At 41.9% G+C, this 27525-nt stretch overlaps 3 protein-coding genes across 9 annotated transcripts; all 3 read right to left on the bottom strand.

Moving 5' to 3' along the window:
* Nucleotides 1-465: 465 nt before the first annotated feature.
* Nucleotides 466-13699, bottom strand: LOC311125623 (TNF receptor-associated factor 6-like). 5 transcript variants are annotated; one of them, XM_084199650.1, is made up of 11 exons: nucleotides 13546-13699; nucleotides 12605-12830; nucleotides 12413-12445; nucleotides 11817-12268; nucleotides 10685-10998; nucleotides 9213-9363; nucleotides 8943-9101; nucleotides 6363-6434; nucleotides 5070-5147; nucleotides 4514-4798; nucleotides 466-4398 (listed from the first exon to the last, which is right to left on the bottom strand). In XM_084199650.1, exons 5-11 carry the CDS (start codon nucleotides 10996-10998, stop codon nucleotides 3802-3804), a joined length of 1656 nt encoding a protein of 551 aa, XP_084055776.1. In that variant the 5' UTR covers nucleotides 11817-12268; nucleotides 12413-12445; nucleotides 12605-12830; nucleotides 13546-13699; the 3' UTR covers nucleotides 466-3801. The 5 variants fall into 5 exon arrangements, with proteins under 5 accessions (XP_084055776.1, XP_084055777.1, XP_084055778.1 ...); XM_084199651.1 differs by having other exon boundaries at nucleotides 11817-12265; XM_084199652.1 differs by having other exon boundaries at nucleotides 11817-11951.
* Nucleotides 13700-13792: 93 nt separating this feature from the next.
* Nucleotides 13793-19359, bottom strand: LOC311125625 (uncharacterized protein). Of its 3 annotated transcripts, XM_084199655.1 has the most exons (11): nucleotides 19252-19359; nucleotides 17644-17848; nucleotides 17444-17476; nucleotides 16444-16496; nucleotides 16232-16328; nucleotides 15942-15977; nucleotides 15630-15689; nucleotides 15291-15524; nucleotides 14991-15094; nucleotides 14621-14789; nucleotides 13793-14442 (listed from the first exon to the last, which is right to left on the bottom strand). In XM_084199655.1, exons 1-11 carry the CDS (start codon nucleotides 19341-19343, stop codon nucleotides 14215-14217), a joined length of 1311 nt encoding a protein of 436 aa, XP_084055781.1. In that variant the 5' UTR covers nucleotides 19344-19359; the 3' UTR covers nucleotides 13793-14214. The 3 variants fall into 3 exon arrangements, with proteins under 3 accessions (XP_084055781.1, XP_084055783.1, XP_084055782.1); XM_084199657.1 differs by lacking the exon at nucleotides 15630-15689; XM_084199656.1 differs by lacking the exon at nucleotides 17444-17476 and having other exon boundaries at nucleotides 19252-19355.
* Nucleotides 19360-22466: 3107 nt separating this feature from the next.
* Nucleotides 22467-27495, bottom strand: LOC311125626 (uncharacterized protein). The gene is made up of 10 exons (XM_084199658.1): nucleotides 27336-27495; nucleotides 26495-26693; nucleotides 26291-26329; nucleotides 25779-25895; nucleotides 25645-25680; nucleotides 25249-25308; nucleotides 24713-24946; nucleotides 23493-23596; nucleotides 23119-23287; nucleotides 22467-22936 (listed from the first exon to the last, which is right to left on the bottom strand). The coding sequence occupies exons 1-10, from the start codon at nucleotides 27416-27418 to the stop codon at nucleotides 22709-22711; spliced, it is 1269 nt and encodes a 422-aa protein (XP_084055784.1). The 5' UTR covers nucleotides 27419-27495; the 3' UTR covers nucleotides 22467-22708.
* Between the last annotated feature and the right edge of the window lie 30 nt (nucleotides 27496-27525).

Here is a 27525-nt window from a genome sequence, read left to right as displayed (position 1 = left end):
ACCAAGAAGACATTGAATGTTCCTGAGTGGCCAAGTTACAGTTTTGACTTAAATCTACTTGAAAATCTATGGCAAGACCTGAAAATGTTTGTCTAGCAATGATCAATCAATTTGACAGAGCTTGAAGAATGTTGAAAATAATACATGGGCAAATGTTGCACAATCCAGGAGTGGAAAGATCTTAGAGACTTACCCAGAAAGACTCAGCTGTAATCACTGCCAAAGGTGCTTCTATAAAGTATTGACTCAGGGGTGTGACTACTTATGTAAATGAGATATTTCTGTATTTAATTTGCAATACATTTGGAAAAAACTTTTTCATTATGTGGTATTGTGTGTGAGATAAAAAATCTACTTAATCCATTTTGAATTCAGGATGTAACACAACAAAATGTGGAAGAAGTCAAGGGGTATGAATACTTTCTGAAGGCACTGTAGATGATAGATCTATGCAGACTGCAGAGACGGATTTGCAGCTTTTTTAATTGATTTCAAACAAAACAATACAGTAAGGCATATATGTCCACACAAATATATTCTACTTATTCCACAAGAAACAATCAAAAGTCCAGTGGGATTTAACATTTGAGAGTAAGTTATCCATTCTGGTGAGTGAGGATGTCTCCATAGCCTCATCCGATTGTCAATTGTAGCTATGATGCGGTACAGTCAACAATCTTCATCCAGTGATGTAAGGCCACAAAATAAAGCCACAGACACAGGAAGAACATTTATCTCCACTGCTCTGCTAAGAACGCCACAGACACAGGAAGAACATTTCTTATCTCCACTGCTCTGCTAAGAACGCCACAGACACAGGAAGAACATTTCTTATCTCCACTGCTCTGCTAAGAACGCCACAGACACAGGAAGAACATTTCTTATCTCCACTGCTCTGCTAAGAACGCCACAGACACAGGAAGAACATTTCCTATCTCCACTGCTCTGCTAAGAACGCCACAGACACAGGAAGAACATTTCTTATTATGACTCTGCTAGACAGTCTTGAGTCTTGCTTGGCAACAGAAGGCATTGGTCTGATTCCAAACGGATAACTCCCTCCGTCCTCTCTCTGGGCACTGGTTGACTTCCATTTTTGGGTATGAATGGACTGGATGGATGTTAATTATTAGGAATGGAATCAGGCCACTTGTTGACAAAAGTAACTTTTTTCCTGCTGAGCAATACACAAAGCAAAGCATAGTTATTCCTCGGTACCAGTGACTTTGGTTCCATTGGTTCAGTATCCTATGGAAAGAGTATGCTAAGTGGGGGATACACCGTAGGCCCCTTATGAATGACGTTGAAGAAATGTGTTATAAATGATACTGCAACATTCATGAAGGTGTCATGACTGGTTTCATAAATGTGTTATGAAGGCCTCATGTATACCCAGTGGTGGAAAAAGTACTCAATTGTCATACTTGAGTAAAAGTAAAGATAGCTTAATAGAAAATGACTCAAGTAAAAGTGGAAGTCAACAAGTACAATACAACTTGAGTTAAAGTCTAAAAGTATCTGGTTTTAAATGTACTTAAATACAGTGGTGGAAAAAGTACTCAACTGTGATACTTGAGTAAAAATAAAAAAGTAAATGCTATACATCAAATGTCTTATATTAAGCAAAGCAGACGGCACCATTTTCATGTTTTTTTTTTTTCATTTACAGACAGACGGGCACACTCCAACACTCAGACATAATTTACAAACAAAGTATTTGTGTTTAGTGAGTCCACCAGATCAGAGGCAGTAGGGATGACAACGCGTTACATCCAATTTCTACTCCTTCCTCGATTACTAATAGGGATAGACAAAATGGTGCAGTTCTATGCAGTCTTACAGCCATACCAACTATATCAATACCAACCATCAGACAGGGCCTGCAACCGCCAATTGAATGTAGCTTATTTGAGTTTGAGTATCCGTGTGACTTAAAAAAAATCGCAAAGGACTTGGGTTGATGCATCTGAACGTTAGGAGCTTAGTTCCTAAACTGGATTACATCAAAGATCTGGGCTATGCAGGCGAATCCGGATATTCTAGTATTAACTGAAACGGATCATTGCCAGGGCCTCCCGAGTGGCGCAGCGGTCTGAGGCGCTGCGTCACAGTGCTTGAGGCGTCACCACAGACCTGGGTTCGATCCCAGGTGACACAATCGGCCCAGTGTCGTCTGGGTTACAGCCAGGGGGGCTTTGTTTGGCTCATCGCGCTCTAGCGACTGCAAATACATTTAACGTATTGATTGGGGACTTACTTGTTGAGGAAGGTAACAGTTTTTCTGGGTGATTTGTAATGTTTTATTAGTGCTTAACATGACTGTGTTTTGTATTTTAATATAATGTGTATATTTGTATTGTATTATACAGGGCACATTTGGAAAAGAGATCTAGGTCTCAATATTTTCCCTGTTAAAATAAAGGTTTAAAAAAATGATAGGTGCATGATTGGACCATATTGCTGTCCTGCCTGAGCATTCCAAATGTAGGGAGTACGTTTGGGTGTCAGGGGAAATGTATGGAGTAAAAAGTACATTGTTTTCTTTAGGAATGTAGTGGAGTAAAAGTAAAAAGTTGTTAAAAATATAAATAGTCAAGTACAGATACTCCCCAAACACTACTTCAGTAGTACTTTCAAGTACTCTTACATAAGTACTTTCCACCACTGTGTATAACAACTCATTCATATGTAACTGCTTATTGTATGTCCTAACTCACAGCCATTGTTCAGGAAAACTCTCCTCCAGAAGAGGTCTTAAGGGATGCCACATCTTCCCACATCTTCCTAGACAAAAGAGCTGTGCATTAAGGCACATGTTGGGATGTTGCCCCAACTTCCTTGTATGGTCCTCCAACCAGATGACCAGTGAAAAGCCAATGATCCAGACTCTCGTCATCCATACAACAATAAGTTGATGGGTAGTTCTGCTTCTGGTCATCTCCTGCTTACAGATGGTCCTGCCCCAAGTCCTCGCTGTATTTTGTAAAAAGCGCTAAAGGGATTGATTGAGTATCTCTCTGTCATACATCTCTCTGTCCCCTTCCTAATCTCCCACAAAAGAGATACACTTCTGGTAACATCTTATTTGAATTGGCTTCTATAATGCCAACATAAAATTGTCATAAACATGACTTTGAGCTTGACATAACATGTTATTACAGTTTACTTTGCCGGTCTCCGCTACAAAGCATGATGCACTGACACCATGTAGGCATCATAACCCATTTTGGAGGCATCATAACCCATTTTGAAATCCTATCTATTTTGAGCAGTACAGTAGCCTGCGACGCATTGCTGGATAAGTAATGGAACACTGACAGCTTCGGACTAGAAGGTTCTTATCTGCAAATATATGATTGTGAGATCATTGGCTTTAAAGTTCTGAACCCTCATTGGTTTGAATGGTGTCAGACATTTTTATCTTGTATTCTTTTGAAGTCAACAACATGAATTGGGGGTATTTAGAGTACTATACAGGGAGAGAACATTGAGCAGAACAAGGCTATGTCAATAACTACATTTTGACAGAAATGCAGATAGAACCTTATAGTCCCAAGCTCTCGACTTGTTGCACCAACATCCAGTCCATCACTCTCAAAAACTACAGCAAAGAAAAGCCTTTTGGAGTTGGAAATGAAACCCACAACAGAGCAGTACACTTTCCCATGATGTTGGTCATGACTGAACCCAATGCAATGAGTCTGTGCGATACAAGAACTCAAGAAAATGGCAAACTGATACTTTGTACTGATAATGTTGGTGGCGATTGACCTCGTCGCTTGAACGTTAAATAAAGGGTCCTCACAGCGAGGCCTCGGGCCCTCTGGGCTGCATGGCCGCCCCCTCGCGCCTTAGGGCGCTGTCGAAGCGCGGCGTCACCTCGCAGCGCACCAGCAGCGTGTCATCGTGCACAAACCCCCGCTGCTGCAGCTGGACCAAGTGCAGAAAAGTGACGTAGCCAAAGCCCTTGGGGTTCCTCTGGATGGTGGGCCTCTGGAAGGCCTGCAGGTCGGGCTTGGTCTCCATCACCTCCACATGGTGCTGGGCCTCAGGCCCCTGGTCCAGCACGGCCAGCCGGATGGTGCCTTGGAAGGGCCACGGCAGCTGCCCATCAAATTCACCCTGCATGGTGTGAACAAAAAGTGAGATGTAGTTGGAGCAGCGTTGGGCCGAGGGCGTTTGGAGGTGGAGGCGCAGGCACAGCTTGTAGCCCGGCCGGCCCGTGTAGAAGCCTGGGCTGTGCACCACAACGGGCTGTCCGGCAGCCTGGGTGCGCAGGTAGGCCGAGAAGCCCTCCAGGGGCCACACGTACACGCCTTGGCACTGCTTGGCCTCCAGCTCCTTTAGGTTCTCCTCCAGCGAGGTGACCTTACGACGCAGCTCCGCCACCAGGCCTGCCTGGGGGATAATGGTCATACAAAACAAATGGTCCTTTAGTTGTAGACGCATTTACCCAAAACAAGGGAATTCAACGTCATCAATGAGAAATAATTAATTTGTATCTCTGTTCCACCTGAACGCTCAGCTCACGTAGCTGGTGGTCCTGCCGCACCAGTCGGCCCTCCAGCTGCTGGGTGGTCTCCCGCATGGTCTGCAGTTCCCCGCAGCACTGGCAGGGGGCGCCACCGCCGCTAGCGCCAACGCGTGCCCCCAGCTCCGCAGCGGCAGCCCCTCTGTCCTCAGAAGAAGGTGGCTGGGTGTACCCGGTAAGACTGTGGCTGTGCAGGTACTCAGCCATGCAGCGCATGTGCATCTGAGTGAACTCCTGCATGTGCTGGGCCAAGTCATTGCGTTGCATCTGAAATAGCACATAAAATACTTTAAAGAGCCACTGTGTTGAACCAAAGTTGGAAATGGTAGCCTTGTCCGGTCTAAAAACCCTCTTTTGTTAGATCTGAAAGTATCAGATGAATGGGAGTAGACAATGTCGTGGAAACTCTACCTAGTCCTGCCAGAGGCCACGAAAAGTGGATCTTGGGTATCTCTTTTGGACAAGGCAAAGTAGTCACAAAACATCGGAGGTAAATTACTCAGAAAGTGTTGAAGTTTACTCAACCTCAGTGACCTACCATCTCTCGACATCCAAAAGTGCTGAAGGTACAGGCGATCGGAGCCTTTGGACACTCTGTGTCATAGTGAGACTCCAACTGAAACAAAAGCAGGCCAAAGTTACTCCACCACTAAGTCAGATCCTACATCGCTTGCCCTGTGTAGAAGCTTGTTACAAAGAGATACTTTTTCAGAGGAAAGGTAGGCATTGCCGCCCAGCAAAGTTTTGCAGTCCACAACCATTCACAAACGATTGAGTTAAACATAGGTTTGTGTAGGCCGCAAGCGGTTGTGAATTGGACCAAAAATTTGCCCATGAGCCACACGTTGTAGACTCCTGCTCTACACCACCAACATAGGTTTAGTAATCAGGACTCCTGCTTTACACCACCACCATAGGTTTAGTTATCAGGACTCCTGCTTTACACCACCACTATGTTTAGTAATCAGGACTCCTGCTTTACACCACCACCATAGGTTTAGTAATCAGGACTCCTGCTTTACACCACCATAGGTTTAGTAATCAGGACTCCTGCTTTACACCACAATAGGTTTAGTAATCAGGACTCCTGCTTTACACCACCATAGGTTTAGTAATCAGGACTCCTGCTTTACACCACCACCATAGGTTTAGTAATCAGGACTCCTGCTTTACACCACCATCATAGGTTTAGTAATCAGGACTCCTGCTTTACACCACCATCATAGGTTTAGTAATCAGGACTCCTGCTCTACACCACCATCATCTCATTGATTTAGTAATAAGGACTCCTGCTCTACACCACCATCATATCATAGGTTTAGTCATCAGGACTCCTGCTCTACACCACCATCATATCATAGGTTTAGTCATCAGGACTCCTGCTTTACACCACCATCATAGGTTTAGTAATCAGGACTCCTGCTCTACACCACCATCATATCATAGATTTAGTAATAAGGAGTCCTGCTCTACACCACCATCATATCATAGGTTTAGTCATCAGGACTCCTGCTCTACACCACCATCATAGGTTTAGTCATCAGGACTCCTGCTTTACACCATCATATCATAGGTTTAGTCATCAGGACTCCTGCTTTACACCACCATCATAGGTTTAGTCATCAGGACTCCTGCTTTACACCACCATCATAGGTTTAGTCATCAGGACTCCTGCTCTACACCACCATCATAGGTTTAGTCATCAGGACTCCTGCTTTACACCATCATATCATAGGTTTAGTAATCAGGACTCCTGCTTTACACCACCATCATATCATAGGTTTGGTCATTAGCTAAATCTAAATGGCAGCCGTCAGGTCACCACACCCACCTGGTCTCTGATGAGCTCCATACCGCAGTACTGACAAACCACGTTGGCAAAGGGACACAGCGACTCATGAAGCTGAGGACACAACAAAAACAAACATGTTCAAAAAAGCTGTCACATGACCGCCTTCAGCAATGACAGTCTATCCACTATTTTCAGTGAACATTAAAGGGGAGCTCAAATGGAGAATGAATACAGTTTCTTACTGACTGAGAACATGGACACTTTACACACATTTTCTTTTAAAGTGCTGCTAGCTAAGCTAACTGAGGCGGTGCAACCGTTATTCAAACCTGTAAAAACAGTTAAATCCCCATGGGTTGATGAGGAATTGAAGAATTGTATGGTTGAGAGGGATGAGGCAAAAGAGATGGCAAATATGTCTGGCTGTTCAACCGATTGGCAAACGTACTGCAAATTGACAAATCATGTGACTAAACTGAATAAAAATAAGAAACTACGCTATGAAACAAAGATAAATGACAAAGAATGATAGTAAAAAGCTTTGGAGCACCTTAAATGAAATGTTGGGCAAGAAGGCAAACTCAGCTCCATCATTCATTGAATCAGATGGCTCATTCATCACAAAACCAACTGATATTGCCCACTACTTTAATGATGATTTAATTGGCAAGATTAGCAAACTTAGGCATGACATGCCAGCAACAAAACGCTGACACTACACAGCCAAGTATATCTGACCAAATTATGAAAGACAAACATTGTAATTTTGAATTCCGTAAAGTAAGTGTGGAAGAGGTGAAAAAAGTTTTATTGTCGTGCAACAATGACAAACCACTGGGGTCTGACAACTTGGATGGAAAATTACTGAGGATAATAGCGGACGATATTGCCACTCCTATTTGCCATATATTCAATTTAAGCCTACTAGAAAGTGTGTGCCCTCAGGCCTGGAGGGAAGCAAAAGGTATTCCCCTACCTAAGAATAGTAAAGTCCCCTTATCTGGCTCAAATAGCCGACCAATCAGCCTGTTATCCACCCTTAGTAAACCTTTGGGAAGAATTGTGTTTGACCAGATAAAATGCTATTTTATAGACTTTCAGCACGCTTACAGGGAAAGACATTCAACAAGCACAGCACTGACACAAATGACTGATGATTGGCTGAGATAAATTATAAAAAGATTGTGGGGGCTGTTTTGTTAGACTTCAGTGCGGCTTTTGACATTATCGATCATAGTCTGTTGCTGGAAAAACGTATGTTTTATGGCTTTACACCCCCTGCTATATTGTGGATAAAGAGTTACCTGTCTAACAGAACACAGAGGGTGTTCTTTAATGGAAGCCTCTCAAACACAATCCAGGTAGAATCAGGAATTCCCCAGGGTAGCTGTCTAGGCCCCTTACTTTTTTCAATCTTTACTAACAACATGCCACTGGCTTTGAGTAAAGCCAGTGTGTCTATGTATGCGGATGACTCAACACTATACATGTCAGCTACTACAGCGACTGAAATGACTGCAACACTTAACAAAGAGCTGCAGTTAGTTTCAGAATGGGTGGCAAGGAATAAGTTAGTCCTAAATATTTTTAAAAAATCTAAAAGCATTGTATTTGGGACAAATCATTTACTAAACCCTAAACCTCAACTAAATCTTGTAATGAATAATGTGGAAATTGAGCAAGTTGAGGAGACTAAATTGCTTGGAGTAACCCTGGATTGTAAACTGTCATGGTCAAAGCATATTGATACAACAGTACCTAGGATGGGGAGAAGTCTGTCTATAATAAAGCGCTGCTATGCATTCTTAACAGCACTACCAACAAGGCAGGTCCTACAGTTTTGTCACACCTGGACTACTGTTCAGTCGTGTGGTCAGGTGCCACAAAGAGGGACTTAGGAAAATTGCAATTGGCTCAGAACAGGGCAGCACGGCTGGCCCTTGGATGTACACAGAGAGCTAACATTAATAATATGCATGTCAATCTTCCTGGCTCAAAGTGGAGGAGAGATTGACTTCATCACTACTTGTATTTATGAGAGGTATTGACATGTTGAATGCACCGAGCTGTCTGTTTGAACTACTGGCACACAGCTCGGACACCCATGCATACCCCACAAGACATGCCACTAGAGGTCTCTTCACAGTCCTCAAGTCAAGAACAGACTATGGGAGGCGCACAGTACTACATAGAGCCATGACTACATGGAACGCTATTCCACATCAAGTAACACATGCAAGCAGTAAAATTTGATTTAAAAAACAAATAAAAATACACCTTATGGAACAGTGGGGACTGTGAAGCAACACAAACATAGACACATGCATACAAACACACGCTAACATACGCACTATACACACATGTACACATGGATTTTGTGTTATAGATATGTGGTAGTAGAGTAGTGGCCTGAGGACACACACTTAATATGTTGTGAAATCTGTTAGGAATGTATTGTAATGTTTTTTAAATGCATAACTGCCTTAATGTTGCTGGACCCCAGGAAGAGTAGCTGCTGCCTTGGCAGGAACTAATGGGGATCCATAATAAATACAAATACAATTAATATTTACTTATTCAGGATAGTGCACTCAGCATGAATGAGTTAGTGATGCTTACCTTGCTGTCCTCGTAAACAAAGCTCTCCACACAGTCGGGACAGGACACAGGTCTCCGCTGGCAGTGTTGGCTTTGGTGCTCCTCCAGCTTGCTCTTCCACACCGCGTCCTGGCACAGCGGGCACGGCACGGTGGCAAACTCACACTTCGTAACATGGCCCTGGCAGGGTGAGATGGCAGAGTGAGTTAATCATTTGGTTTCAACATCGCAACGCGGTTGAACTGATGTGAACTAAGGTGTCAGCCATTGTCTGTGGGGAATGAGGCGTACATCCAGGCGGCGAAGCTCCATTTTGTCAGTGCAGCCTACGTTGGTGCAGCGGACCGTTAGGGAGAGTATCTCCCGCTTGGCAAAGTTATCTGGGAACAGCTGGTCTTCCCGTAGTACCTCGTTATCCACTGGACACCTCTGCCCTGTATCACTAGGGGGAAAAGAAAAAGAAAAGAAAAGAAAAGATAAAAGAAAAGAAATAAAAAGGAAAGAATAGAAAATAAAAGAAATGTAAAGTGAAAAGGAAAAAGAAAAAATAGAGAGAGAGATCAGTATGGTTCTTGGGAGCAGGGTTGCGTTCATTAATCAACAGGTTAAACTATTTTAAAATGGAGGTAGGCCCTACTACCTTAACTTGTCCAATGAGAAGGCTCCTTTTTGAGATCACTTACTACCATTATTCTTCTTTGAGGACTATTCAGACTATTTGAAGAAACTGTACTCTGTACATGTAGTCATCATCATCATCTTGTCAAAAGGGACATAGAAATACGCGTCATTCAGCAAATTCAGTAACGAGCGCCAAGGATAAACAGATTCCAAACATCACAACAGTGCAGCAACAAACATGTTACCTTGGTACTGTAATGGTGGGGAAGTGGAGGTAGTGATGGAGGGAAGTATGGCCTCCAAATCCTCCAGAATATGGCCAATCATTTACCCAGTAAGTCAACATCTCAAGAGGCTCATTGCCCACCCATCACTGAATGATTGACAGTCATCGATAATCCCAGCTGTTGTGGCTATTGAACTGCATAGCTACATGATGTATAGAGATGTTCTGCATTATACAATCACCTTCATTGCCCATCTTATCTGGTGGCAGACATAAAATCATTTGAGAGTTGAATATTGACAAGCACACGACTATGACGTCTCCAGGAGTTAAAGCAAAATCTTCAGTGAAACTTGAGTCGATCTCTGACCGGCGGGAAAACTGCACAGATCTTTTTATGACCAATTTGTTTGTCAAAATCGATTTGCGGGCCAAAAAAAGGCAATTTATATGAAGATATAGGTCCATTGTCATTTCTACATACGTTCTATCTAGTTTTAGATGTTCAACTGTGGCCTGGAGGGTTTTTAAAGCGAAAATAAACATAATGCGTCATCCATATGACGGAAATCTGGCTCCGCGACTGATAGCTCTTGGCTAACCCCGGCACATTTACATGGATGTTGCACTGCTGTAATATTGATGTTGATTAATTAAATAAATAAACTTTAACCCCTGCGTCTCTCATTTGTGGAGCTGGGAGTAAAAAGCCCCATAGTTCAGTTCTCTGTCCTCATTGTCCTAAACAACCGAAATGTTGACAAACATGCAGAGATAACCGTGTGCAGGGGTAAAGGACTAAGCAAACATTGTTTTGAAATCCTGGAGGGTATTTTCCAAAGTAGGATCAGCAAGTTAGACAACTAACATTTAAATATATCATTATCATGGAAGTACGGGTACCAGTCAGGCTTACCGGATGGACTTCTCGATGCAGCTGCGGCAGAAGCGATGACCGCACGGCGTCTGCACGGCCGCCCTCAGGGCCATGAGGCAGATGGGGCACTCGTACTTGCTCTCCAGCGGAGGGTCGAACTCCACGTCGTAGCCTTGCAGTGGGGCGCCGCCCTGTAGGCTGGTGGGTGTACTCTCCGTGGGGCTCAGCGCCGAGTCGCTGCCCTCTTTCTCCAGCATGGCCAGCGCACAGTTGGACAGCTGTGACGCGGCCGCCCCACCACAACACGCTTCATCATTCTCCAGGCTGCTCTTCTCGCTCTCGAAGCAGGACATCTACACAAGGAGGAGAGAAAAGTGGAGAAAAATGAGATACGAGCGAGAGCAATGACCATTACCCCTCCACAATTCTTCACAAATGGTTTTATTACACAGAACAATATGCCTTCTGTGGAAATCACTGGGCTATGTTTCTCTCTCAGACGATTGAATGTTTCCTTCTTCTTGAAATGTGTGTCATCAGTTCCACTTGGCCTCAACTGTCTCCTGAGCTCTGTTCTGAGATCAGCCCGAGATGAGAAACTTCATAATGACTGTACATGACTCAGGGGACCACAGGTAGGGAAAAGCCACAAAGGAGACAACACCAAGCTAACATCTTCAATTCAATGCCTTTGCGTTAGCCAGTTGACATGGTGGATACAGTCTGAAACTACAGTAATTTACCTATATAGGGCTATAAATTACCTAGCGAGCTGCTAGCTCGTCAGGTCCGTTATGGGCGGGGCAATCTAAGTTCCTCATGCATTTCAAGCAAAGTAGATGGATAGGCAATATTTCAGACAGTATGTCAACATCTGTAAACAAAACCCGTCTGACCTCGTGGTAACATAAGTGGCTAGCTGTTTAATATCAGAAGCTCAAATATGAGAAGACAAGTTCAAAAGCAAGTCATAATCACAGTCATGGCACAAGTTAGCTGGCCATCGTTACGTTAGCGACGATGCTGACACGGAACTGTAACCCTACGAAGATCTTGAGATTACATTTCAAAAAGCTAACAAAACTAAACACTGCAACAACCACATTTATGCATGATTCATGTATTAGTCGATGGGGTTGGAATATTTGACAATATGCGTGTTAATGCTTACCTTAGCTTTGAAAGTACATCGGTTTTCTTGACTGACTCTTCTTAGCTAGCTAACCACTTCCTGCACTTTCGTCATATTCTTCTTCTCTGCCTCATTGGTGGTGGGAGGCAAACGAATAAGTATTAACTCCGCCGCCTGGACGAGGGGGAAAACAAAAACTGTTTTAATTTTATTCAGAAACACAGGAACAGTTTTTATTCAATTGAGAAACACACAAAAAATCCTTTATACACTTTATTCCGTTTTTTAGGACAAGGGTCATCAGAGCAAATACAAATACAACATGTACTTCTTCCCCTAGGACCCTTTTTTAAACTCCAACATCAATATCTTCCTTCACCACCACTTTGTTTCCAACATCCATATTATATCCTCCATCTTTTCAGTCCTTATTTGAAAAGTTCCTTTCTCATTTACATCCAGTTGTTCATGTCCTTGTCTGCTAACCCCTGCTAAGTAGAGGTTAATACATAGTTCATTTCATTTGTGAAAGATTTGCATCCTAGTCATATATTTAAAAACAATCCAAATAAACTAGTAGTACAGTTTACAGGAAAAGTAGGACAGTAGGACAATTAGGTTTTTAAATGTCTCACCAGGGTTACGCTTTTCCTAGTTCCAGCTGTTTTCTGAAACAACAAGAACTCAACAATAAAACGCGTTGCTGAAAAGTTCAAACCAGTTCAAACCAACAATTCCAAAGCATGATTCAATAATTTCTCATATGTATCAAAATAATAACCATTTTGAAAAAGACCCAGTCAATAGCTTAACAGAAAAAAACACACCTGCATCAATTCACAAAATACATTTTTTTGGAACTGACTAGGAAAGGAAAATATAGATGGAATGGCATCAGGACGTAAACGAACACCACGCCCAGTTTTGGATGTTGTCAGGTATTTCTCTTCGAAATGCTCTAAACACAGTTTGGAGTTTCTGGTTGGCTTCCAGGCTTTCCATCTCATTTGATGCACCCACTCTTTTAGTCTTTTGGGGTCACCCAGTGGAAAACTGTTGGCATGAGAAAAAGTTGAAAGACAGAAATTGAGCAAAAAGTAACAATTTAGCTAATAAACATCAATATAAACTACAGAGGAAGAACATTAGCTATTTTTTTTAAAGCTAATTCAGAGATTAAAAAATTAATAAAAAAACGGGGTCCTTGCCACTTGTTTTGGTATACAGCTGAGAGCTGGGGCTATAGGGGAAATGTAACCCAGCCTTAGACAGGGCTCTGTCTAGAATCCAGCCTAGATCCAAGGGCTGACAGTCCATGACATCAGATGATAGTTTTAAACATACTGTATTTTGAAGCTGTGTGTTGTTTACATCGTTATATGTAAACAATGGAGTAATACAACCTTAGATTTAGGTTAAGATAGAGAGAAAGACAGTTGTTGTAGCCTTAATAACAATAGCCCAATTGAAAATACCATCATTGAACAGATTCCCAGACTAACGTAACTTTGACATTACGATACGCTTGTTTTACTAACGTTAGCCTGTTAAGACAAAACACATTGCTAACGTTAGTTAAATAAACAATTGAGTAATAACGTTTAGCTAGTTTGGTATATTAAGGTATAATATGCCACATTCTATAAAAATCGAAATGACTGGAAATCTCTTAGCGTAGCTCAACATAGCTAACTTGTTGGCTATGGTTTCTTACGCTTAGCTAGCTACGTTGTTAGTGTTGGTAGTAGTCAAATGCTGCAAGCCTTACCTGTGAAACGTAAATTTTTGGGTTTTAAGTTTACCCTTCTCATATCTATCTGTGCTATTCTTACAGTTAAGAGCTGAACAACGTGCCATTATTTTGTTACAACAGAGAGGACGTTTATAGACAATCTTTGGTTACAAGTTGTTTATTTTTTTCTTCCTCCTTCCTTGCTGGTTTTATGGCTAGTGGCAAACGAAAAGGTAGTGCAATACTGCCACCGACTGGACAGGGTGAACAAAGGAACAGAATACATTTTTAATACACAGTGCGCTCACACACAACTGCGTACAACAATCTGTTTTTATTTTACTTTAAAAAACGTAAAAGATTTATTCATACAGTATTTTTTTTTATGACAAAGGATCAACTTCAGGCTGGGAACAATGGTCAATTCCATTTAAATTCAAGTCAATTTGTAAGTAAACCAAATTCCAAATCTTCCTCATTGAAAAGCAGTGAAGAGTATTGGAATTGGAATTTCAGTGTATTTCCTGAATTGACCCCAACCCTGACTTTTACAAATATATACATTATGTGAACTAATTCCCCCCCCCCTTTTTTTTCTTCACTCCATCCTTGTCTATCTTCACTACTACTTTGCGCTTCCAACGTCCTTATTATATATATCCATGTTTTCATTCCACTGCCCTTGTTTGAAAACCTCCTTGTCTGCTAACCCCTCATGACCTCCAGGGCCACCCTGCAGCTCATGGCCACCCTGCAGCTCACACAGGTGTGGGTGTAGTCCTCATCCCCAAGTTTCATGTCCTCATATCTCTTCAGCTCGGAGTCCTGGCTGACCAAGATCCATTCCAAGCACTGACTGCACTGCACACAGACTTCCTTTGTAGGTGGTTGGGCCTCTAGTATGACAAAGGTCCTTCCTTTTATCCCATTGTACTGCAATGCAAACAGGGTGGTCAAAGCACAAGTCAGTATAAAAGCTGAACAGAAATATAACAATATTATTCAGTCTTTAAAGACCTATTCCTATGATATTTGATGTATATTACTTCATTCATTGGTGATTTGAGTTGTGACCTGTGAGGCTTAACACTAATGTCAGCTTCCAACTTACAGGCAGCTTTCTTGGTGAGGTGGAGACGGACTGAGTCCCTCCGCAGCGCAGCAGAGAGAGGGGTATTTGTCTAGTGGTGGGGTGCTCCTTGCAGCAGAAGCTGAACACACTGGCAGCCAGGTAAACATCCCAGTGATCAGGATGGTCTTTCACCAGATCTGACACCAACCTGTCCAGTTATATGATGAAAATGGATTAAACAAAACAAATGCATATTTTATAAGTCAGCTGGGCTAGCATGTCATGTGATTGGATTCAGGAAACTGCCAAAAGATTCTTGCAATCATTACCCAGTTCAATTTAGTACCGATGCGCTTCTTGAAAAGTTATATTAAAGTTACGTTAACGAACGTTGGAGTGGAGAACATACCGGTCTATGAGGGACTTTGTTACTGGATCCAGTGACACTCCCAGAGGACGGTAGAATACGAGTTGGCCTGTCAGTTTCTTCAGATCACCCAAAGCCGAGTTGATCTGTAAAATCAAAAGAGGAGGGGTACTTAATATTCATGAGATCATTTGGTGCAACATACATTCGGCCATCACAACCAATACAACTGGTTCTGTTTTCAGGTGGAGGTACAGTAACGCTAACATAGATAAATGCTGCAAATACTGCATAAGAAACTACACAATACCATCTCTACAATCTAACCACAGTATCTCTTACCTCTACAGTCAGCGCTACACTCAAACAACACAGGATTCCAACAGGGAAGCCAAAGCGAGAGATGAGGTCAGAAATTATTTCAGCAATCTCTTTACTGCTGCAGGTTTTTATGGGGTAGGCTTCCACCCATTTTGAGTAGTAGTCCACTACAGTTACTATAAATCTGTGTCCAATTTGGGTCTCTGGAAATGGCCCCTTCACTTCCATTGTCAGCCATTCCCATTTCTCCTTGATCTGGTTCAAATAAAAGAAAATGATATATATATAGATATACAAATAATAAATGTAAGAATATTGTTGTCTGTTGTCCAGAATAAGCCTGTCTGTCAGAAACCTTACCCTGATTGCGAGCTTGGGGATAAAGATCAGCCCTTGCTTTTGTAAAGCTGAAGGTGGGACCTGAAATTGTCAGGAGAGTTCAGTGATTAAAGCAGGAAATAAAGGTTTGGGGGTATAGAAAGCCTTTATACAATGTTGTTGATCATACACACAACTAGTCGTCTAAGCCCTTACACACTGTATACACACAACTAGTCCTTATATGAGTTTCAATGTAGCCCTCGTTTGGGCCCATCAGGATTGTTTGGTTGAGTGGAGCACAATAGATCGATTCTGTTTGGCCCAATCAGCCTCATAAGAGCTAACACTTACTTCATTTGGTCTATCTTTCTCAGCCCAGTCAATACTCTGCAAAAATAAAAATAAAAGGGATACATGAAATATCTCCATAAATGTAAAAACCTCAGATAAGAGCAGACCTGGGCCAAATACTCAAACACTAGAGGTGCGCTTGATTTAGCTTACCGGTGTGCAGGCTGGGAAGACTGAGTGTTCCATTGGTTATTGTACTGGAGCGAGCTAAATCAAGCGCACCTCAAGTATTTAACACAACATGTGTTTGACGATTGGAGGTCTGGATAAGAGTGATATGTTCTTCGTACCTGTGGAACACAGTAGTCATCATGGAAACGACTTGGGTGCCATATACTGTGGTTAAAGTAACTGGGAGTCCTCTTCAACCGTGTTGACGCTGCAGAGCTAGTGTTTCATTACAAGAGGAAACAAGAGAGGGAAACTATGAATTGCTTCATTTCTTCACAACGTCGGCCCATAACCTATAGCTCATACAAACTGTATTGGTTTTGAGAACCACCTTGGCTCAGCTGGTACTGATGGCATATCCTCAGGAACACGATCCTCTGGAAACTGAAATCACAAGTAGAGGTTAATACATACACAATATATACAAAAGTATGTGGACACCCCTTCAAATTAGTGGATTCGGCTATTTCAGCCACACCCGTTGCTGACAGGTGTATAAAATCGAGAGCACAGCCATGCAATCTCCATAGACAAACATTGGCAGCAATTATTTGTTACTTTTATTTTGTATTATTTTATATTGTAATTTTTTGATGAATCACGCTTCACCATCTGGCAGTACGACGGACAAATCTGGGTTTGGCGGATGCCAGGAGAATGCTACTTGTCCAAATGCATATTGCCAACTGTAAAGTTTGGTGGAGGAGGAATAATAGTCTGGGAATGTTTTTAATGGTTCGGGCTAGGCCCCTTAGTTCCAGTGAAGGGAAATCTTAACGCTACAGCATACAATTACATTCTAGACAATTCTGTACTTCCAACTTTGTGGCAACAGTTTGCGGAAGGCCCTTTCCTGTTTCAGCATGACAATGCCCTGTGCACAAAGCGAGGTCCATACAAAATGGTTTGTCGAGATCGATGTGCAAGAACTTGACTGGCCTGCACAGAGCCCTGACCTCAACCTCATTGAACACCTTTGGGATGAATTGGAATGCCGACTGCGAGCCAGGCCTAATCGCACAAAATCAGTGCCCGACCTCACTAATGCTCTTGTGACTGAATGGAAGCAAGTCCCCGCAGCAATGCTCCAACATCTAGTGGAAAGCCTTCCCAGAAGAGCGGAGGCTGTTATAGCAGCAAAGGGGGGAACAACTCCATATTAATGCCCATGATTTTGGAATGACATGTTTGACGAACAGGTGTCCACATACTTTTGGTCGTGTAGTTCATTTCATTTGTGAAAGATTGAGAATAAAAGTGTGACTCCTAGCCATATCAAAAACAATACAAATTGAAAACTAGTAGGACAATTACGTTTTTAAATGTCTCACCAGGGTTACTCTTTTCCTCGTTACGGCTGTTTTCTGAAACAGGAACTCAACAATTAAACACGCTGCTCGAAAGTTCAAAACAACAATTCCAAAGCATGATTCAAGAATTTCTCACTTGTATCAAAATAATAACCATTTTGAAGAAAAAAAACAGTCAATAGCTTAACAAAAAAACAAACCTGCATCAATTCACAAATTACCTTTTTTTGGAACTGACTAGGAAAGGAAAATATAGTTGGAATGGCATCAGGACGTAAACGAACACCAGGCCCAGTTGAGGGTGTTGTCAGGTACTTCTCCTCAAAATGCTCTGAACACAGTCTGGAGTTTCTGTTTGGCTTCCAGCCTTTCCATCTCATCTGATGGATCCACTTTTTTAGTCTTTTGGGGTCGCTCAGCGGAAATCTAATTTTTAAAAGTAAAAAGTAACAACTTAGCTAATATACATCAACATAGATGAGAGAAACAACATTAGCTTTTTTTTTAAGGTCTAATGCAGCCGTTTTTATCTCAATATCAAAATAATTTCTGGGTAACAATTAAGTACCTTACTGTGATTGTTTTTAATTTTAAAAAATGGTCCAAAAGAGGTTTGGAACTCTTTCTTATTGGTCTATCAACTAATTTACCCAGACCAAAACGCCATCCCACCAAAACAGGCAAAACATTTCAGGCAGTCTTCAAACAGCTCTTACACTAAAATGGCATTATCATCATTTTCACAGTATTATTCCAACCTCAGTGTGGAAATATATATATATATATATATATAAACACAGGAAAATCACGTTTTTGATGGCACTGGACTTTTAAAGCTAATTCAGAGAAGATGGGGGTCCTTGCCACTTGTTTTAGTATCCTGCTTAGGGATGGGCTATAAGGAAATGTAACCCCATAGTGCTGCAGATGCAAAGGTTGACAGTCCAGGACTCCCTAAAAACACGCCACTTCATTACATGTGACTTATCGTAGCAGGTTAGGAAAGCATTTTCGCTAACCCTTTTCCTAACCTTAACCTAATTCTCCTAACTTCCTATGTTAATTCTTCAAACCTGCTATTACAAAGTCATAGCTGTTTTCGAAGTGGCATGTTTTTAGGGAATTTCATGACAGACCATTTCATCAGGGACATCAATAGACATTTCGTTTTGCAACTAAATTGAGTTTCTATTTGACAAGTTCTGGTAGGTCCCTCCCCATTTAGTTCACTTCAGTTTAAATAACTTTTGCAACAGAATCTGCATAATGAATACACCCCAGGCCTGTAATCTTTAGTCAAATGTTTTGCAACGGAAACCGTTTACTTCAAACGGAAAACGTGTTTGTAACGAAAACAGTTTCTATTGGCCAAATTCAGGTTGTCCCGCTCTGTTTCGTTAGCTTATGTTTGGTTCCAAGTGAATACACCCCATGACAGTTTTAAACATATTTTAAAGCTATGTGTTGTTTGTTTACATCATTGTTATATGTAAACAATGGAGTAATAAAACCTTATATTTTGGTTATGATATAGAAAATCAGCTGTGGCTAGCATAAATATCGACAATAGCCTAATTGAAAATACCATTACATTGGACAGATTCCCAGATCCCTTCACATCAGGACTTGTTAATTTAGCTTCAACAAAAACAGCTAGCTAACTAGTTATGCTAAGGTATAATACGGCACGAAATGACCAGAAATCTCTCAGCTAGCCTCACATGATAATGTTAGCTTCACTAGCTGCTATCTAACATGTTGGCTACCCAATCGCTTACACTACGTGGTTAGCAAAGAACGTGTTGTTAGTCAAATGCTGCAAGCCTTACCTGTGAAGCCTAACTTTTTTGGCACGCAACTGATTATTTTTATCATATGTATCATGTCCTCTATTCTTACAGCTGTAAGCTGAACATGACATTTTTTATTCTTCGTGTGAATTTCCGGCAGAACTTAGACACTGTGTTATTTATTGCTGCCTTTCGCAGGTCGGAGTGCGTATTGCACATTTGGTCCCCATCATCTAACCCTGCACCTATACACTATCCCCAAAAACCCACCACCCCATCCCACTACTTTGGTCCTAAGCGATCCTACACCAGGCTGTCGGCCTGGGAGGATGGAACCCCTTCTCTCAAAACTTCCTGTAGAGCTTCTGCACTAAAATCACTCACACCCAAATATTTATCTGCTGCTGCACCTACCACATCTATGTTCTGTGATTTCAGCTCCATCAGTGCAGTGCAGTTCATCACCATGGTTATAAAGGTAAGAAATCCAACCTTACTAAAACTAATCTTCTCTGGATCCCTCTCTTCAGGCCTATACTCACTGGGGGTATAGGCCTGAAACTTTCTGCCCATCTCAAACTCTGGCAATCTAAACCTGTCTCTCTTTCACAGGGCACTTCAGTTTCCCAGCTGCATGGGCACCTCCACAGTTGACTCAGTGCTTTCTCTATCCCAACTGTACACTCCCTCTGACTATGCCCTCCTGCACATTTCTCACATTGTGGGATCTCCCTTCTACACACTGCTGCAACTTGTTCAAATCCTTGGCACTTAAAGCACCATAGCGGGAATATAGGCCCTCACAGAATAGCAAATATAACATAACTATAAGTAAACCCACTACAATCATGCAGTAACATTTGTGTACAGTCAGTTAGCGGTTTAGCAATAACACCGGCAGGCCCCGGTGGCAATACATTAGTATAACCAAAAGCTTACCTTGACTTGGAAGAGTTCCAGTGTTGGATAGCCATAGCCAGCTAGCTAACACAGCATCCTTCTGTTTGAGCTGGGTGTTTGAGTAGGCTAGCTAGCTGCATTTGCTAGCTAAGTAAGTGAAAGTAATATATATATATATATATATATATATATATATATATATATATATATATACTAAATATAGCTCTCTCTCTTGATCCTCCTTCATTTTTGAAGAAATTAATTTGTTCAAAACTGTTCATCTATTGTCTTTCTCTCTCTTTGAGTCAACTACTCACCACATTTTATGCACTGCAGTGCTAGCTAGCTGTAGCTTATGCTTTCAGTACTAGATTCATTCTCTGATCCTTTGATTGGGTGGTCAACATGTCAGTTCATGCAGCAGAAGCTCTGATAGGTTGGAGGATGTCCTCCGGAAGTTGTCATAATTACTGTGTAAGTCTATGGAAGGGGGTCAGAACCATGAGCCTCCTAGGTTTTGTATTGAAGTCAATGTACCCAGAGGAGGACGGAAGCTAGCTGTCCTCCGGCTACACAATGGTGCTACCCTACAGAGTGCTGTTGAGGCTACTGTAGACCTTCATTGCAAAACAGTGTGCTTTAATCAATTATTTGGTGACGTGAATATATTTTGTATAGTTTTATCTAAAAAGGAAAACTCTTTTAATGTTTCACTAGTTTTATGAAATTCACTGAGGATGGTCCTCCCCTTTCTCCCCTGAGGAGCCTCCACTGCTATCAGGTAGAAACTGTGTCAAAGCTCAACAAGACAGATAGGGCTTGTTCATTTCTTCTTCCTCGCTGGTGGTTTTATGGCGTGTAGAAAACAAAAAGGTAGTGCAACACCACCACCAACTGGACGGGGTGGAAAAAAGGAAAATAACACCATGTAAAATCCCAAGTAGGGGGTAGCTGCAGCCCAATATGGTGACCAGAGTATGAGAGAGTGGGTGTGTCGAAATGAGTGTGTGTATGGAAAGCAAATAACCTAAATTGGGCAGATTTGTTGCCACTCAAGACCGCTTCGCGTGGCTGGTTGGGCTGCATGACAAGTTGATAAGCCTGGCGACCATTGCACCGCTGTTGTATCAAGGTGCCTGCCAACCACTGAGGCATATATGCTGCTGACCTTCACACTGGATAGCTGTATCACAGTCAGGGCCGGATTGGCCACATTTTTCTCTCTGCACCCTGCCAAAATGTGTTGAAATGCAGTAAATTAGCTGTTTTCCGGGGCACAAAATGCAGTAGCCCAGCCGTGATCACGGCTCCTGCTTGCCAAGCACTGAGGAGATTCTATTCATCTGTCCCAGGCACACGGGTAGGCGTGATTTGTACCGGATGAAAGTTGATTTCATTCGTTTTGGAATGGGGCTGCCTCGTGGGCATGAGCCAGGTGCCCCGTTCAAAGCCCACAGCAAAGTCGGCTCAAAACAAAAGTGACATTAGATATAAGTCACTCTGGATAAGAGCGTCTGCTAAAGGACAAAAATGTAATATTGTAGTCATGTGTGCATACATTTTATGTAGGGGTGGTCCCAGCGGGAATCAAACCCAAATTCTAGTGTTACAAGCACCATGTTCCACCAACTGAGATATGGAGGACCAGATCTGCCTTCCCAAGGGAAATTAGTTTGAAAATTCAAACATATATTTTATAGAAAAGAGATGTTGTATGTTTCTGGACGATGCACCATGCTGCCTTGTTGACAACATGACCCAGCGGCACAGATTACTGTTCCATTTGAGAAGAGCGCTCCTCCCTCCTGGTTTTTGCCCTTTCAGGTCACGGGTCATAGACCGTTGCCCCGCTGCTCAGCATAATCCAATCTGTCCACGGTCTACTGTCCATTGACCCCCAACGGAGTGGGAAGTAGCTGCCTAGTAACCAATATCAGGGTGACAGTCACAGTAAGCAACCGTCTAAGTAACCTATAGCAGAGCGCCTTCCACACACCTACTCCTTTCCACACGCCCACTCCTTTCCTTTCGACACACCCACTCCTTTCCTTTCGACACACCCACTCCTTTCCTTTCGACACACCCACTTTCCGGTAGCCATATTGGACTGCAGCTACCGCATTCTCTAAAATACCCCAAATCAGAGAGGAATAGGCGAAGCACTGAAGCAATATATAGATGTTTGAAGCAGTATATAGATGTTTGAAGCAGTATATAGATGTTTGAAGCAGTATATAGATGTTTGAAGCAGTATATAGATGTTTGAAGCAGTATATAGATGTTTGCCCAAATGCATTTGAAAAAAATAGAAAAACTCCACTGTTTGAGCACACACAACAACTTGAAAACAAAACTCTACAACAATCTGTTTATATTTCATTCCGAAAACTTCAATGACTGAGCAACTTTAAAGTGTATACATGATAAACTTATATTATTCAAACTTCTTCCCCTAGGCCTCTTTTATGACTCCAACATCGATCTCTTCCTTCACCACCACTTTGTTTCCAACATGCATATTATATCCTCCATCTTTTCAGTCCTTGTTTGAAAAGCTCCTTTGTCATTTACATCCAGTTGTTCATGTCCTTGTCTGCTAACCCCTCATGACCTCCAGGGCCACCCTGCAGCTCATGGCCACCCTGCAGCTCACACAGGTGTGGGTGTAGTCCTCATCCCCAAGTTTCATGTCCTCATATCTCTTCAGCTCGGAGTCCTGGCTGACCGTGCTCCACTGACTGCACTGACTGCACTCCACGCGGACTTCCCTTTGAGGTGGTTGGGCCTCTAGTATGACAAAGGTCCTTCCTTTTATCCCATTGTCCTGCAATGCAAACAGGGTGGTCAAAGCACAAGTCAGTATAAAAGCTGAACAAAAATATTACATAATTCAAACCTATTTCTATGTGCATTTCTTCATTCATTCAATGGGAATCAATGATATGAGTATGTTTTGATGTAGGAGTAGGAACTTGTGAGTCTAAACACTGTCAGCCTCCAACTTACAGGCAGCTTTCTTGGTGAGGTGGAGACGGACTGAGTCCCTCCGCAGCGCAGCAGAGAGAGGGGTATTTGTCTAGTGGTGGGGTGCTCCTTGCAGCAGAAGCTGAACACACTGGCAGCCAGGTAAACATCCCAGCGATCAGGATGGTCTTTCACCAGATCTGACACCAACCTGTCCAGTTATATGATGAAAATGGATTAAACAAAACAAATGCATATTTTATAAGTCAGCTGGGCTAGCATGTCATGTGATTGGATTCAGTAAACTGCCAAAAGATTCTTGCAATCATTACCCAGTTCTATTTAGTACACTACTATCCATAGTATAAGCTTTTAGAATCAGGTGGCTGTGTAGCAAGGTACAGTGGAGAACAAACCGGTCTATGAGGGACTTTGTTACTGGATCCAGTGACACTCCCAGAGGGCGGTAGAATATGAGTTGGCCTGTCAGTTTCTTCAGATCACCCAAAGCCGAGTTGATCTGTAAAATCAAAAGAGGAGGGGTACTTAACAGGTGTTGGAACCGGTTCAGGGAACAGGACCAGAAAACTGGAAAATAATGCACTTTTTAGAGGAACAGAATCAGAACCGGGAACGAAAGTAATCTATACTGTTCCGGAACAGAACCGTTGTTTGAAAAGGATGTGAACCGGTTAATAATGTTATTTTACGTTCCGGGCATTCTTTTTCCAGTCCCACAAAAAAATGCAACAAAGCATCTATGCAAAGCCCTCACCCCGTCACTCAGAAACATATTCTAGTTTCTGCCTGCCAGCTGAAAATCTTTGCCAGTGTGTGCGTGCATAGGCTACCTGCCCCTCCCCATCCGAAGCACCGTCTATTGTACCCTACTGACGTTCAAAGAGGGATTCAGAAATTAGAAGAGCGATTTTTAATTAGAGACGAATGGATTAACTTTTTCAATGCTAGTTAAGGATATGATAGTTATCACGTTTCACATTGTTTTGATTAACTACAAAAAAGGTAACACGTTTTTATTTTAGTTCTGGTGCCGCTCTGCTAACACAAACTTGTTAGCTAGCTGGCTCTGGTCCAACGTTAAACCAACTCTCTGAAGTTCCAAGACATTCAACGTTCCTTCAAGCCGCTCCTCTGTTGGTATAATCCTGTGGGCCTATTTCAGATAATGCAGGTCATAACAAGATGCCCAGCGCTTCAAGCCAAGCCTCCTCCCTCTCTCCCCAACAGCAACATTTCAGTCCCATCTCGCGCCCTACCCTTGTCTGTCCATTGAATGTAAAAAGCTTGCCCTTTCCATAGTAAGCCGCTCTATCCGCAGCTAAATGTAAAACATTTTCGATTTCAGTGGTTTAAAAAAGGAAGAGAAAGGAACGACATAAAGCAGGATTGTTTGGGGTGGAACTGGTTCAGATCTTTATTCTGCTGTGAACAGTGGAATGGAACAAAAACAAATATGGTTTTCTTCAGAACAAAACGACTGGAAAATAATTTTGGTTCCAACCCCTGGTACTTAATATTCATGAGATAATTTAGTGCAACACTTCATTTACCCCAAAACATTTTTATTTAGGGCAGTACAGTAACACTTACATCGATACATGCATGCATCTCTTACCTCTAAAATGTGTGCTCGAGTCAAACAAGACAGGATTCCAACAGGGAAGCCAAAGCGAGAGATGAGGTCAGAAATTATTTTGGCAATCTCTTTACTGTTGTTGGTTTTCATGGGGTAGGCTTCCATCCATTTTGAGTAGTAGTCCATTACAGTTAGTACAAACTTGTGTCTACTTCTGGTCTCTGGAAATGGTCCCTTCACATCCATTGTCAGCCATTGCCATTTCTCCTTGATCTGGTTCAAACAAAAATAATCTGTAGTTATGATGTGTAGTCGATATGCATATCAATTAACATGAGGTAATAACTGGGGAATACACACAACAGTAATCCTTTAAGTTGACCAGGGTCGTGTTCAGTTAGTAGGCATAAAACAGAAGGAAACCCTCAGAACCTGAGTGAAGCAAGGTAGCGCTGCACTATCTGTATACATGTTTTGTATTCCTTCAGCACTGTTTGCCCTAATGAACAGGACCCAGGTGAAAAATAATATTGTTGCCCGCTGTCCAGAATACAATCGTCTGTCAGAAACCTTACCTTGATTGCGTGCTTGGGGATAAAGATCAGACCTTGCTTTTCTAAAGTTGCAGATGGGATCTGAAATTGTCAGGAGTTCAGTTATTAAAGCACGTGTATGGAAAGGTTTAGGGTTATAGAAGACCTTTATAGGATTTTGTAATCATACATGCAACTAGCCCTAGAGGTTTGGGCCTCATCAAGATCGTTGGGAGTAACAGTGACACTACTTTTCAACACGCTCCTCCCTGGGATTTTTGAGCAGGTACCGTGAACTAAGCTGTTTGGATGAAAACATTTGGAATATTTGGCAAAAGATACAAACATGGTTGTTCTGTAAGGAATTACGGGAACCCTTCCCAATCAAACAATTTTGATGAGCTCAATCAGCTTCATAAGGGCTAACTCACAACTTACTCCTTTAGGCATGTCTTTTACAGCCCAGTCAATACTCTGCAAAAAAATAAATACAAAATAAATAAGCATGAATTAAATATTTGTCAAAAAATCTTTAAAAAAAATTCTAGATAAGAATGATATGTACTTTGTACCTGTGGAACACAGTAGTCATCATGGAAACGACTTGGGTGCCATATACTGTGGTTTAAGTAACTTGGTGGAGACTTCTCCCGTTGTGTCGACTCCTCAGGAACAGGATCCTCTGGAAACTGGAATCACGAGTACAGGCCAAACACAGTTCATTTTATTTGTGAAATCAAAAGGGAAATCCAAATCTGCCATATACTTAAGAGTAAACAGCAATACGAATGGAAAACTGGTTGTACAGTAACCTCAATGACCTCGACTAACTGGTGCCGCCGCACATTGACTCTGTGCCGGTGCCCCCTGTATATAGCCTCGCTACTGTTATTTTATTTTACTGCTGCTCTTTAATTATTTGTTACTTTTTTTTAATTGATTTTTTAGGTATTCCTTCTTAAAAATGTATTGTTGGTTAAGGGCTTGTAAGTAAGCATTTCACTGTAAGGTCTACTACACCTGTTGTATTCGGCCCATGTGACAAATAAAATTTGATTTGTTTGGAACATTTAGCATTTCTCACCAAGGTTACTCTTTTCCTCCTTCCAGCTGTTTTCTGAAACTACAAGAACTCAACAATAAAACAGACCATTCAAAAGTTCAACTCAACCAACAAAGCCAAAGCACGTTTCAAGAATTCCTCATATGTTACATTCACAACCACCAGACTCAGTTAGGTCTAATAGCTTAAATGAAAACAACACACCTGCCTCATTTGACAAAATACCTTTTTTTGTAGGTGACTAGGAAAGGTAAAGATAGTTGGTATGGCATCATCACGTAAACGCACTGTCTGCCCAGTTCTATCCATGCACCTCTCCTCGAAATGCTCTGAGCACAGTAGGGAATGGGGGGTTGGCTGCCAGTCTTTCCATTTCATCTGACCCACCCACTCTTTTATTCGTTTAGGATCACGCTTTGGAAAGCTGTTGGCATAAGAAAAGGTTAAAAAAACGAAATGTAAACATCAACGGGGAAATCTGTGATTGTAACATACATTTTTGGACTTTTAAATGTATATAACTATTGATTCTTGAAGAATATAACTTATAAATGCCTCATGAGCTTAGTTCAACTGTCATACCCATCAGAACCCAAAATATTAGTTTGTAATTGTAAACAAACACTTTATAGCCTCATAACATTGTTAAAACTATAATTCTGACATCATGGATGGTCACTGCCTCTGGTCAGTCCTTGCATTCATAGCTCTGTCTATGAATTTGACAGTGGTTACATTTCTCCAGCCCCATCCCTCAGCTATTTACCAAATCAGTGGCGAAGCTCCGCTTTGTTACTGTTTGAACTGCAGATTGCTAAAAACAGTGATGAAACAGCGACCACTAAGGCCGGGCTAATACGGGTTGTTCGTTTGTTTAGAAGTTCCACGTTTTTTTTTATGATACGGTAGCTAAGATATAAGTCACATTCGTCAAAATCAAGGTATAGCTGGTTAGCTATTTTATTACTGGAAATCTTAGCTAGCTACACAAGCTAACGTAAACTGACTAGCTAGTTGGCTAGTTACTAGCTAAATTAGCTAATCCAAATGTCGACGTTAGTCTTACCTGTGAAATGTAACCTTGTTTGTTTTATGTTTAACATTTTTAAATGTATTCCTACAGTTGAAAGCTGAACAACGCCCTGGCATTTTTGATAGCTAGCTAGCATTAGCTAACAACTACTACACCAAGGAATGTAAAAAAAACAAGGAAGTGACGCACAGGAAGTTAACTTTTTTCGGCTTCTACCTCTTCT

Source organism: Coregonus lavaretus, assembly GCF_964263955.1.
Source record: "Coregonus lavaretus genome assembly, contig: HAP1_SCAFFOLD_227, whole genome shotgun sequence".
In the NCBI taxonomy this organism is placed as follows: domain Eukaryota; kingdom Metazoa; phylum Chordata; class Actinopteri; order Salmoniformes; family Salmonidae; genus Coregonus; species Coregonus lavaretus.
This window is presented reverse-complemented; position numbering and strand designations above follow the sequence as displayed.

Bases quoted from the DNA above. Each gene is read 5' to 3' on its own strand.
- LOC311125623 (XM_084199650.1), bottom strand. From the start codon at position 10,998: ATGTCCTGCTTCGAGAGCGAGAAGAGCAGCCTGGAGAATGATGAAGCG. The intron at 9,364-10,684 runs GTAAGCCTGACT...TTTTCCCCCTAG, and splicing joins TGCATCGAGAAGTCCATCCG to TGATACAGGGCAGAGGTGTC. The intron at 5,148-6,362 runs GTGGGTGTGGTG...CTTTTGTTTCAG, and splicing joins TGGAGCTCATCAGAGACCAG to TTGGAGTCTCACTATGACAC.
- LOC311125625 (XM_084199655.1), bottom strand. From the start codon at position 19,343: ATGTCATGTTCAGCTTACAGCTGTAAGAATAGAGGACATGATACATAT. The intron at 15,690-15,941 runs GTAAGTGTTAGC...TGACAATTTCAG, and splicing joins AGAAAGATAGACCAAATGAA to GTCCCACCTTCAGCTTTACA. The intron at 15,095-15,290 runs GTAAGAGATACT...TTGATTTTACAG, and splicing joins GTGTAGCGCTGACTGTAGAG to ATCAACTCGGCTTTGGGTGA.
- LOC311125626 (XM_084199658.1), bottom strand. From the start codon at position 27,418: ATGCCAGGGCGTTGTTCAGCTTTCAACTGTAGGAATACATTTAAAAAT. The intron at 26,694-27,335 runs GTAAGACTAACG...TTATGCCAACAG, and splicing joins AACAAGGTTACATTTCACAG to CTTTCCAAAGCGTGATCCTA. The intron at 25,681-25,778 runs GTACAAAGTACA...ATTTTTTTGCAG, and splicing joins ATGACTACTGTGTTCCACAG to AGTATTGACTGGGCTGTAAA.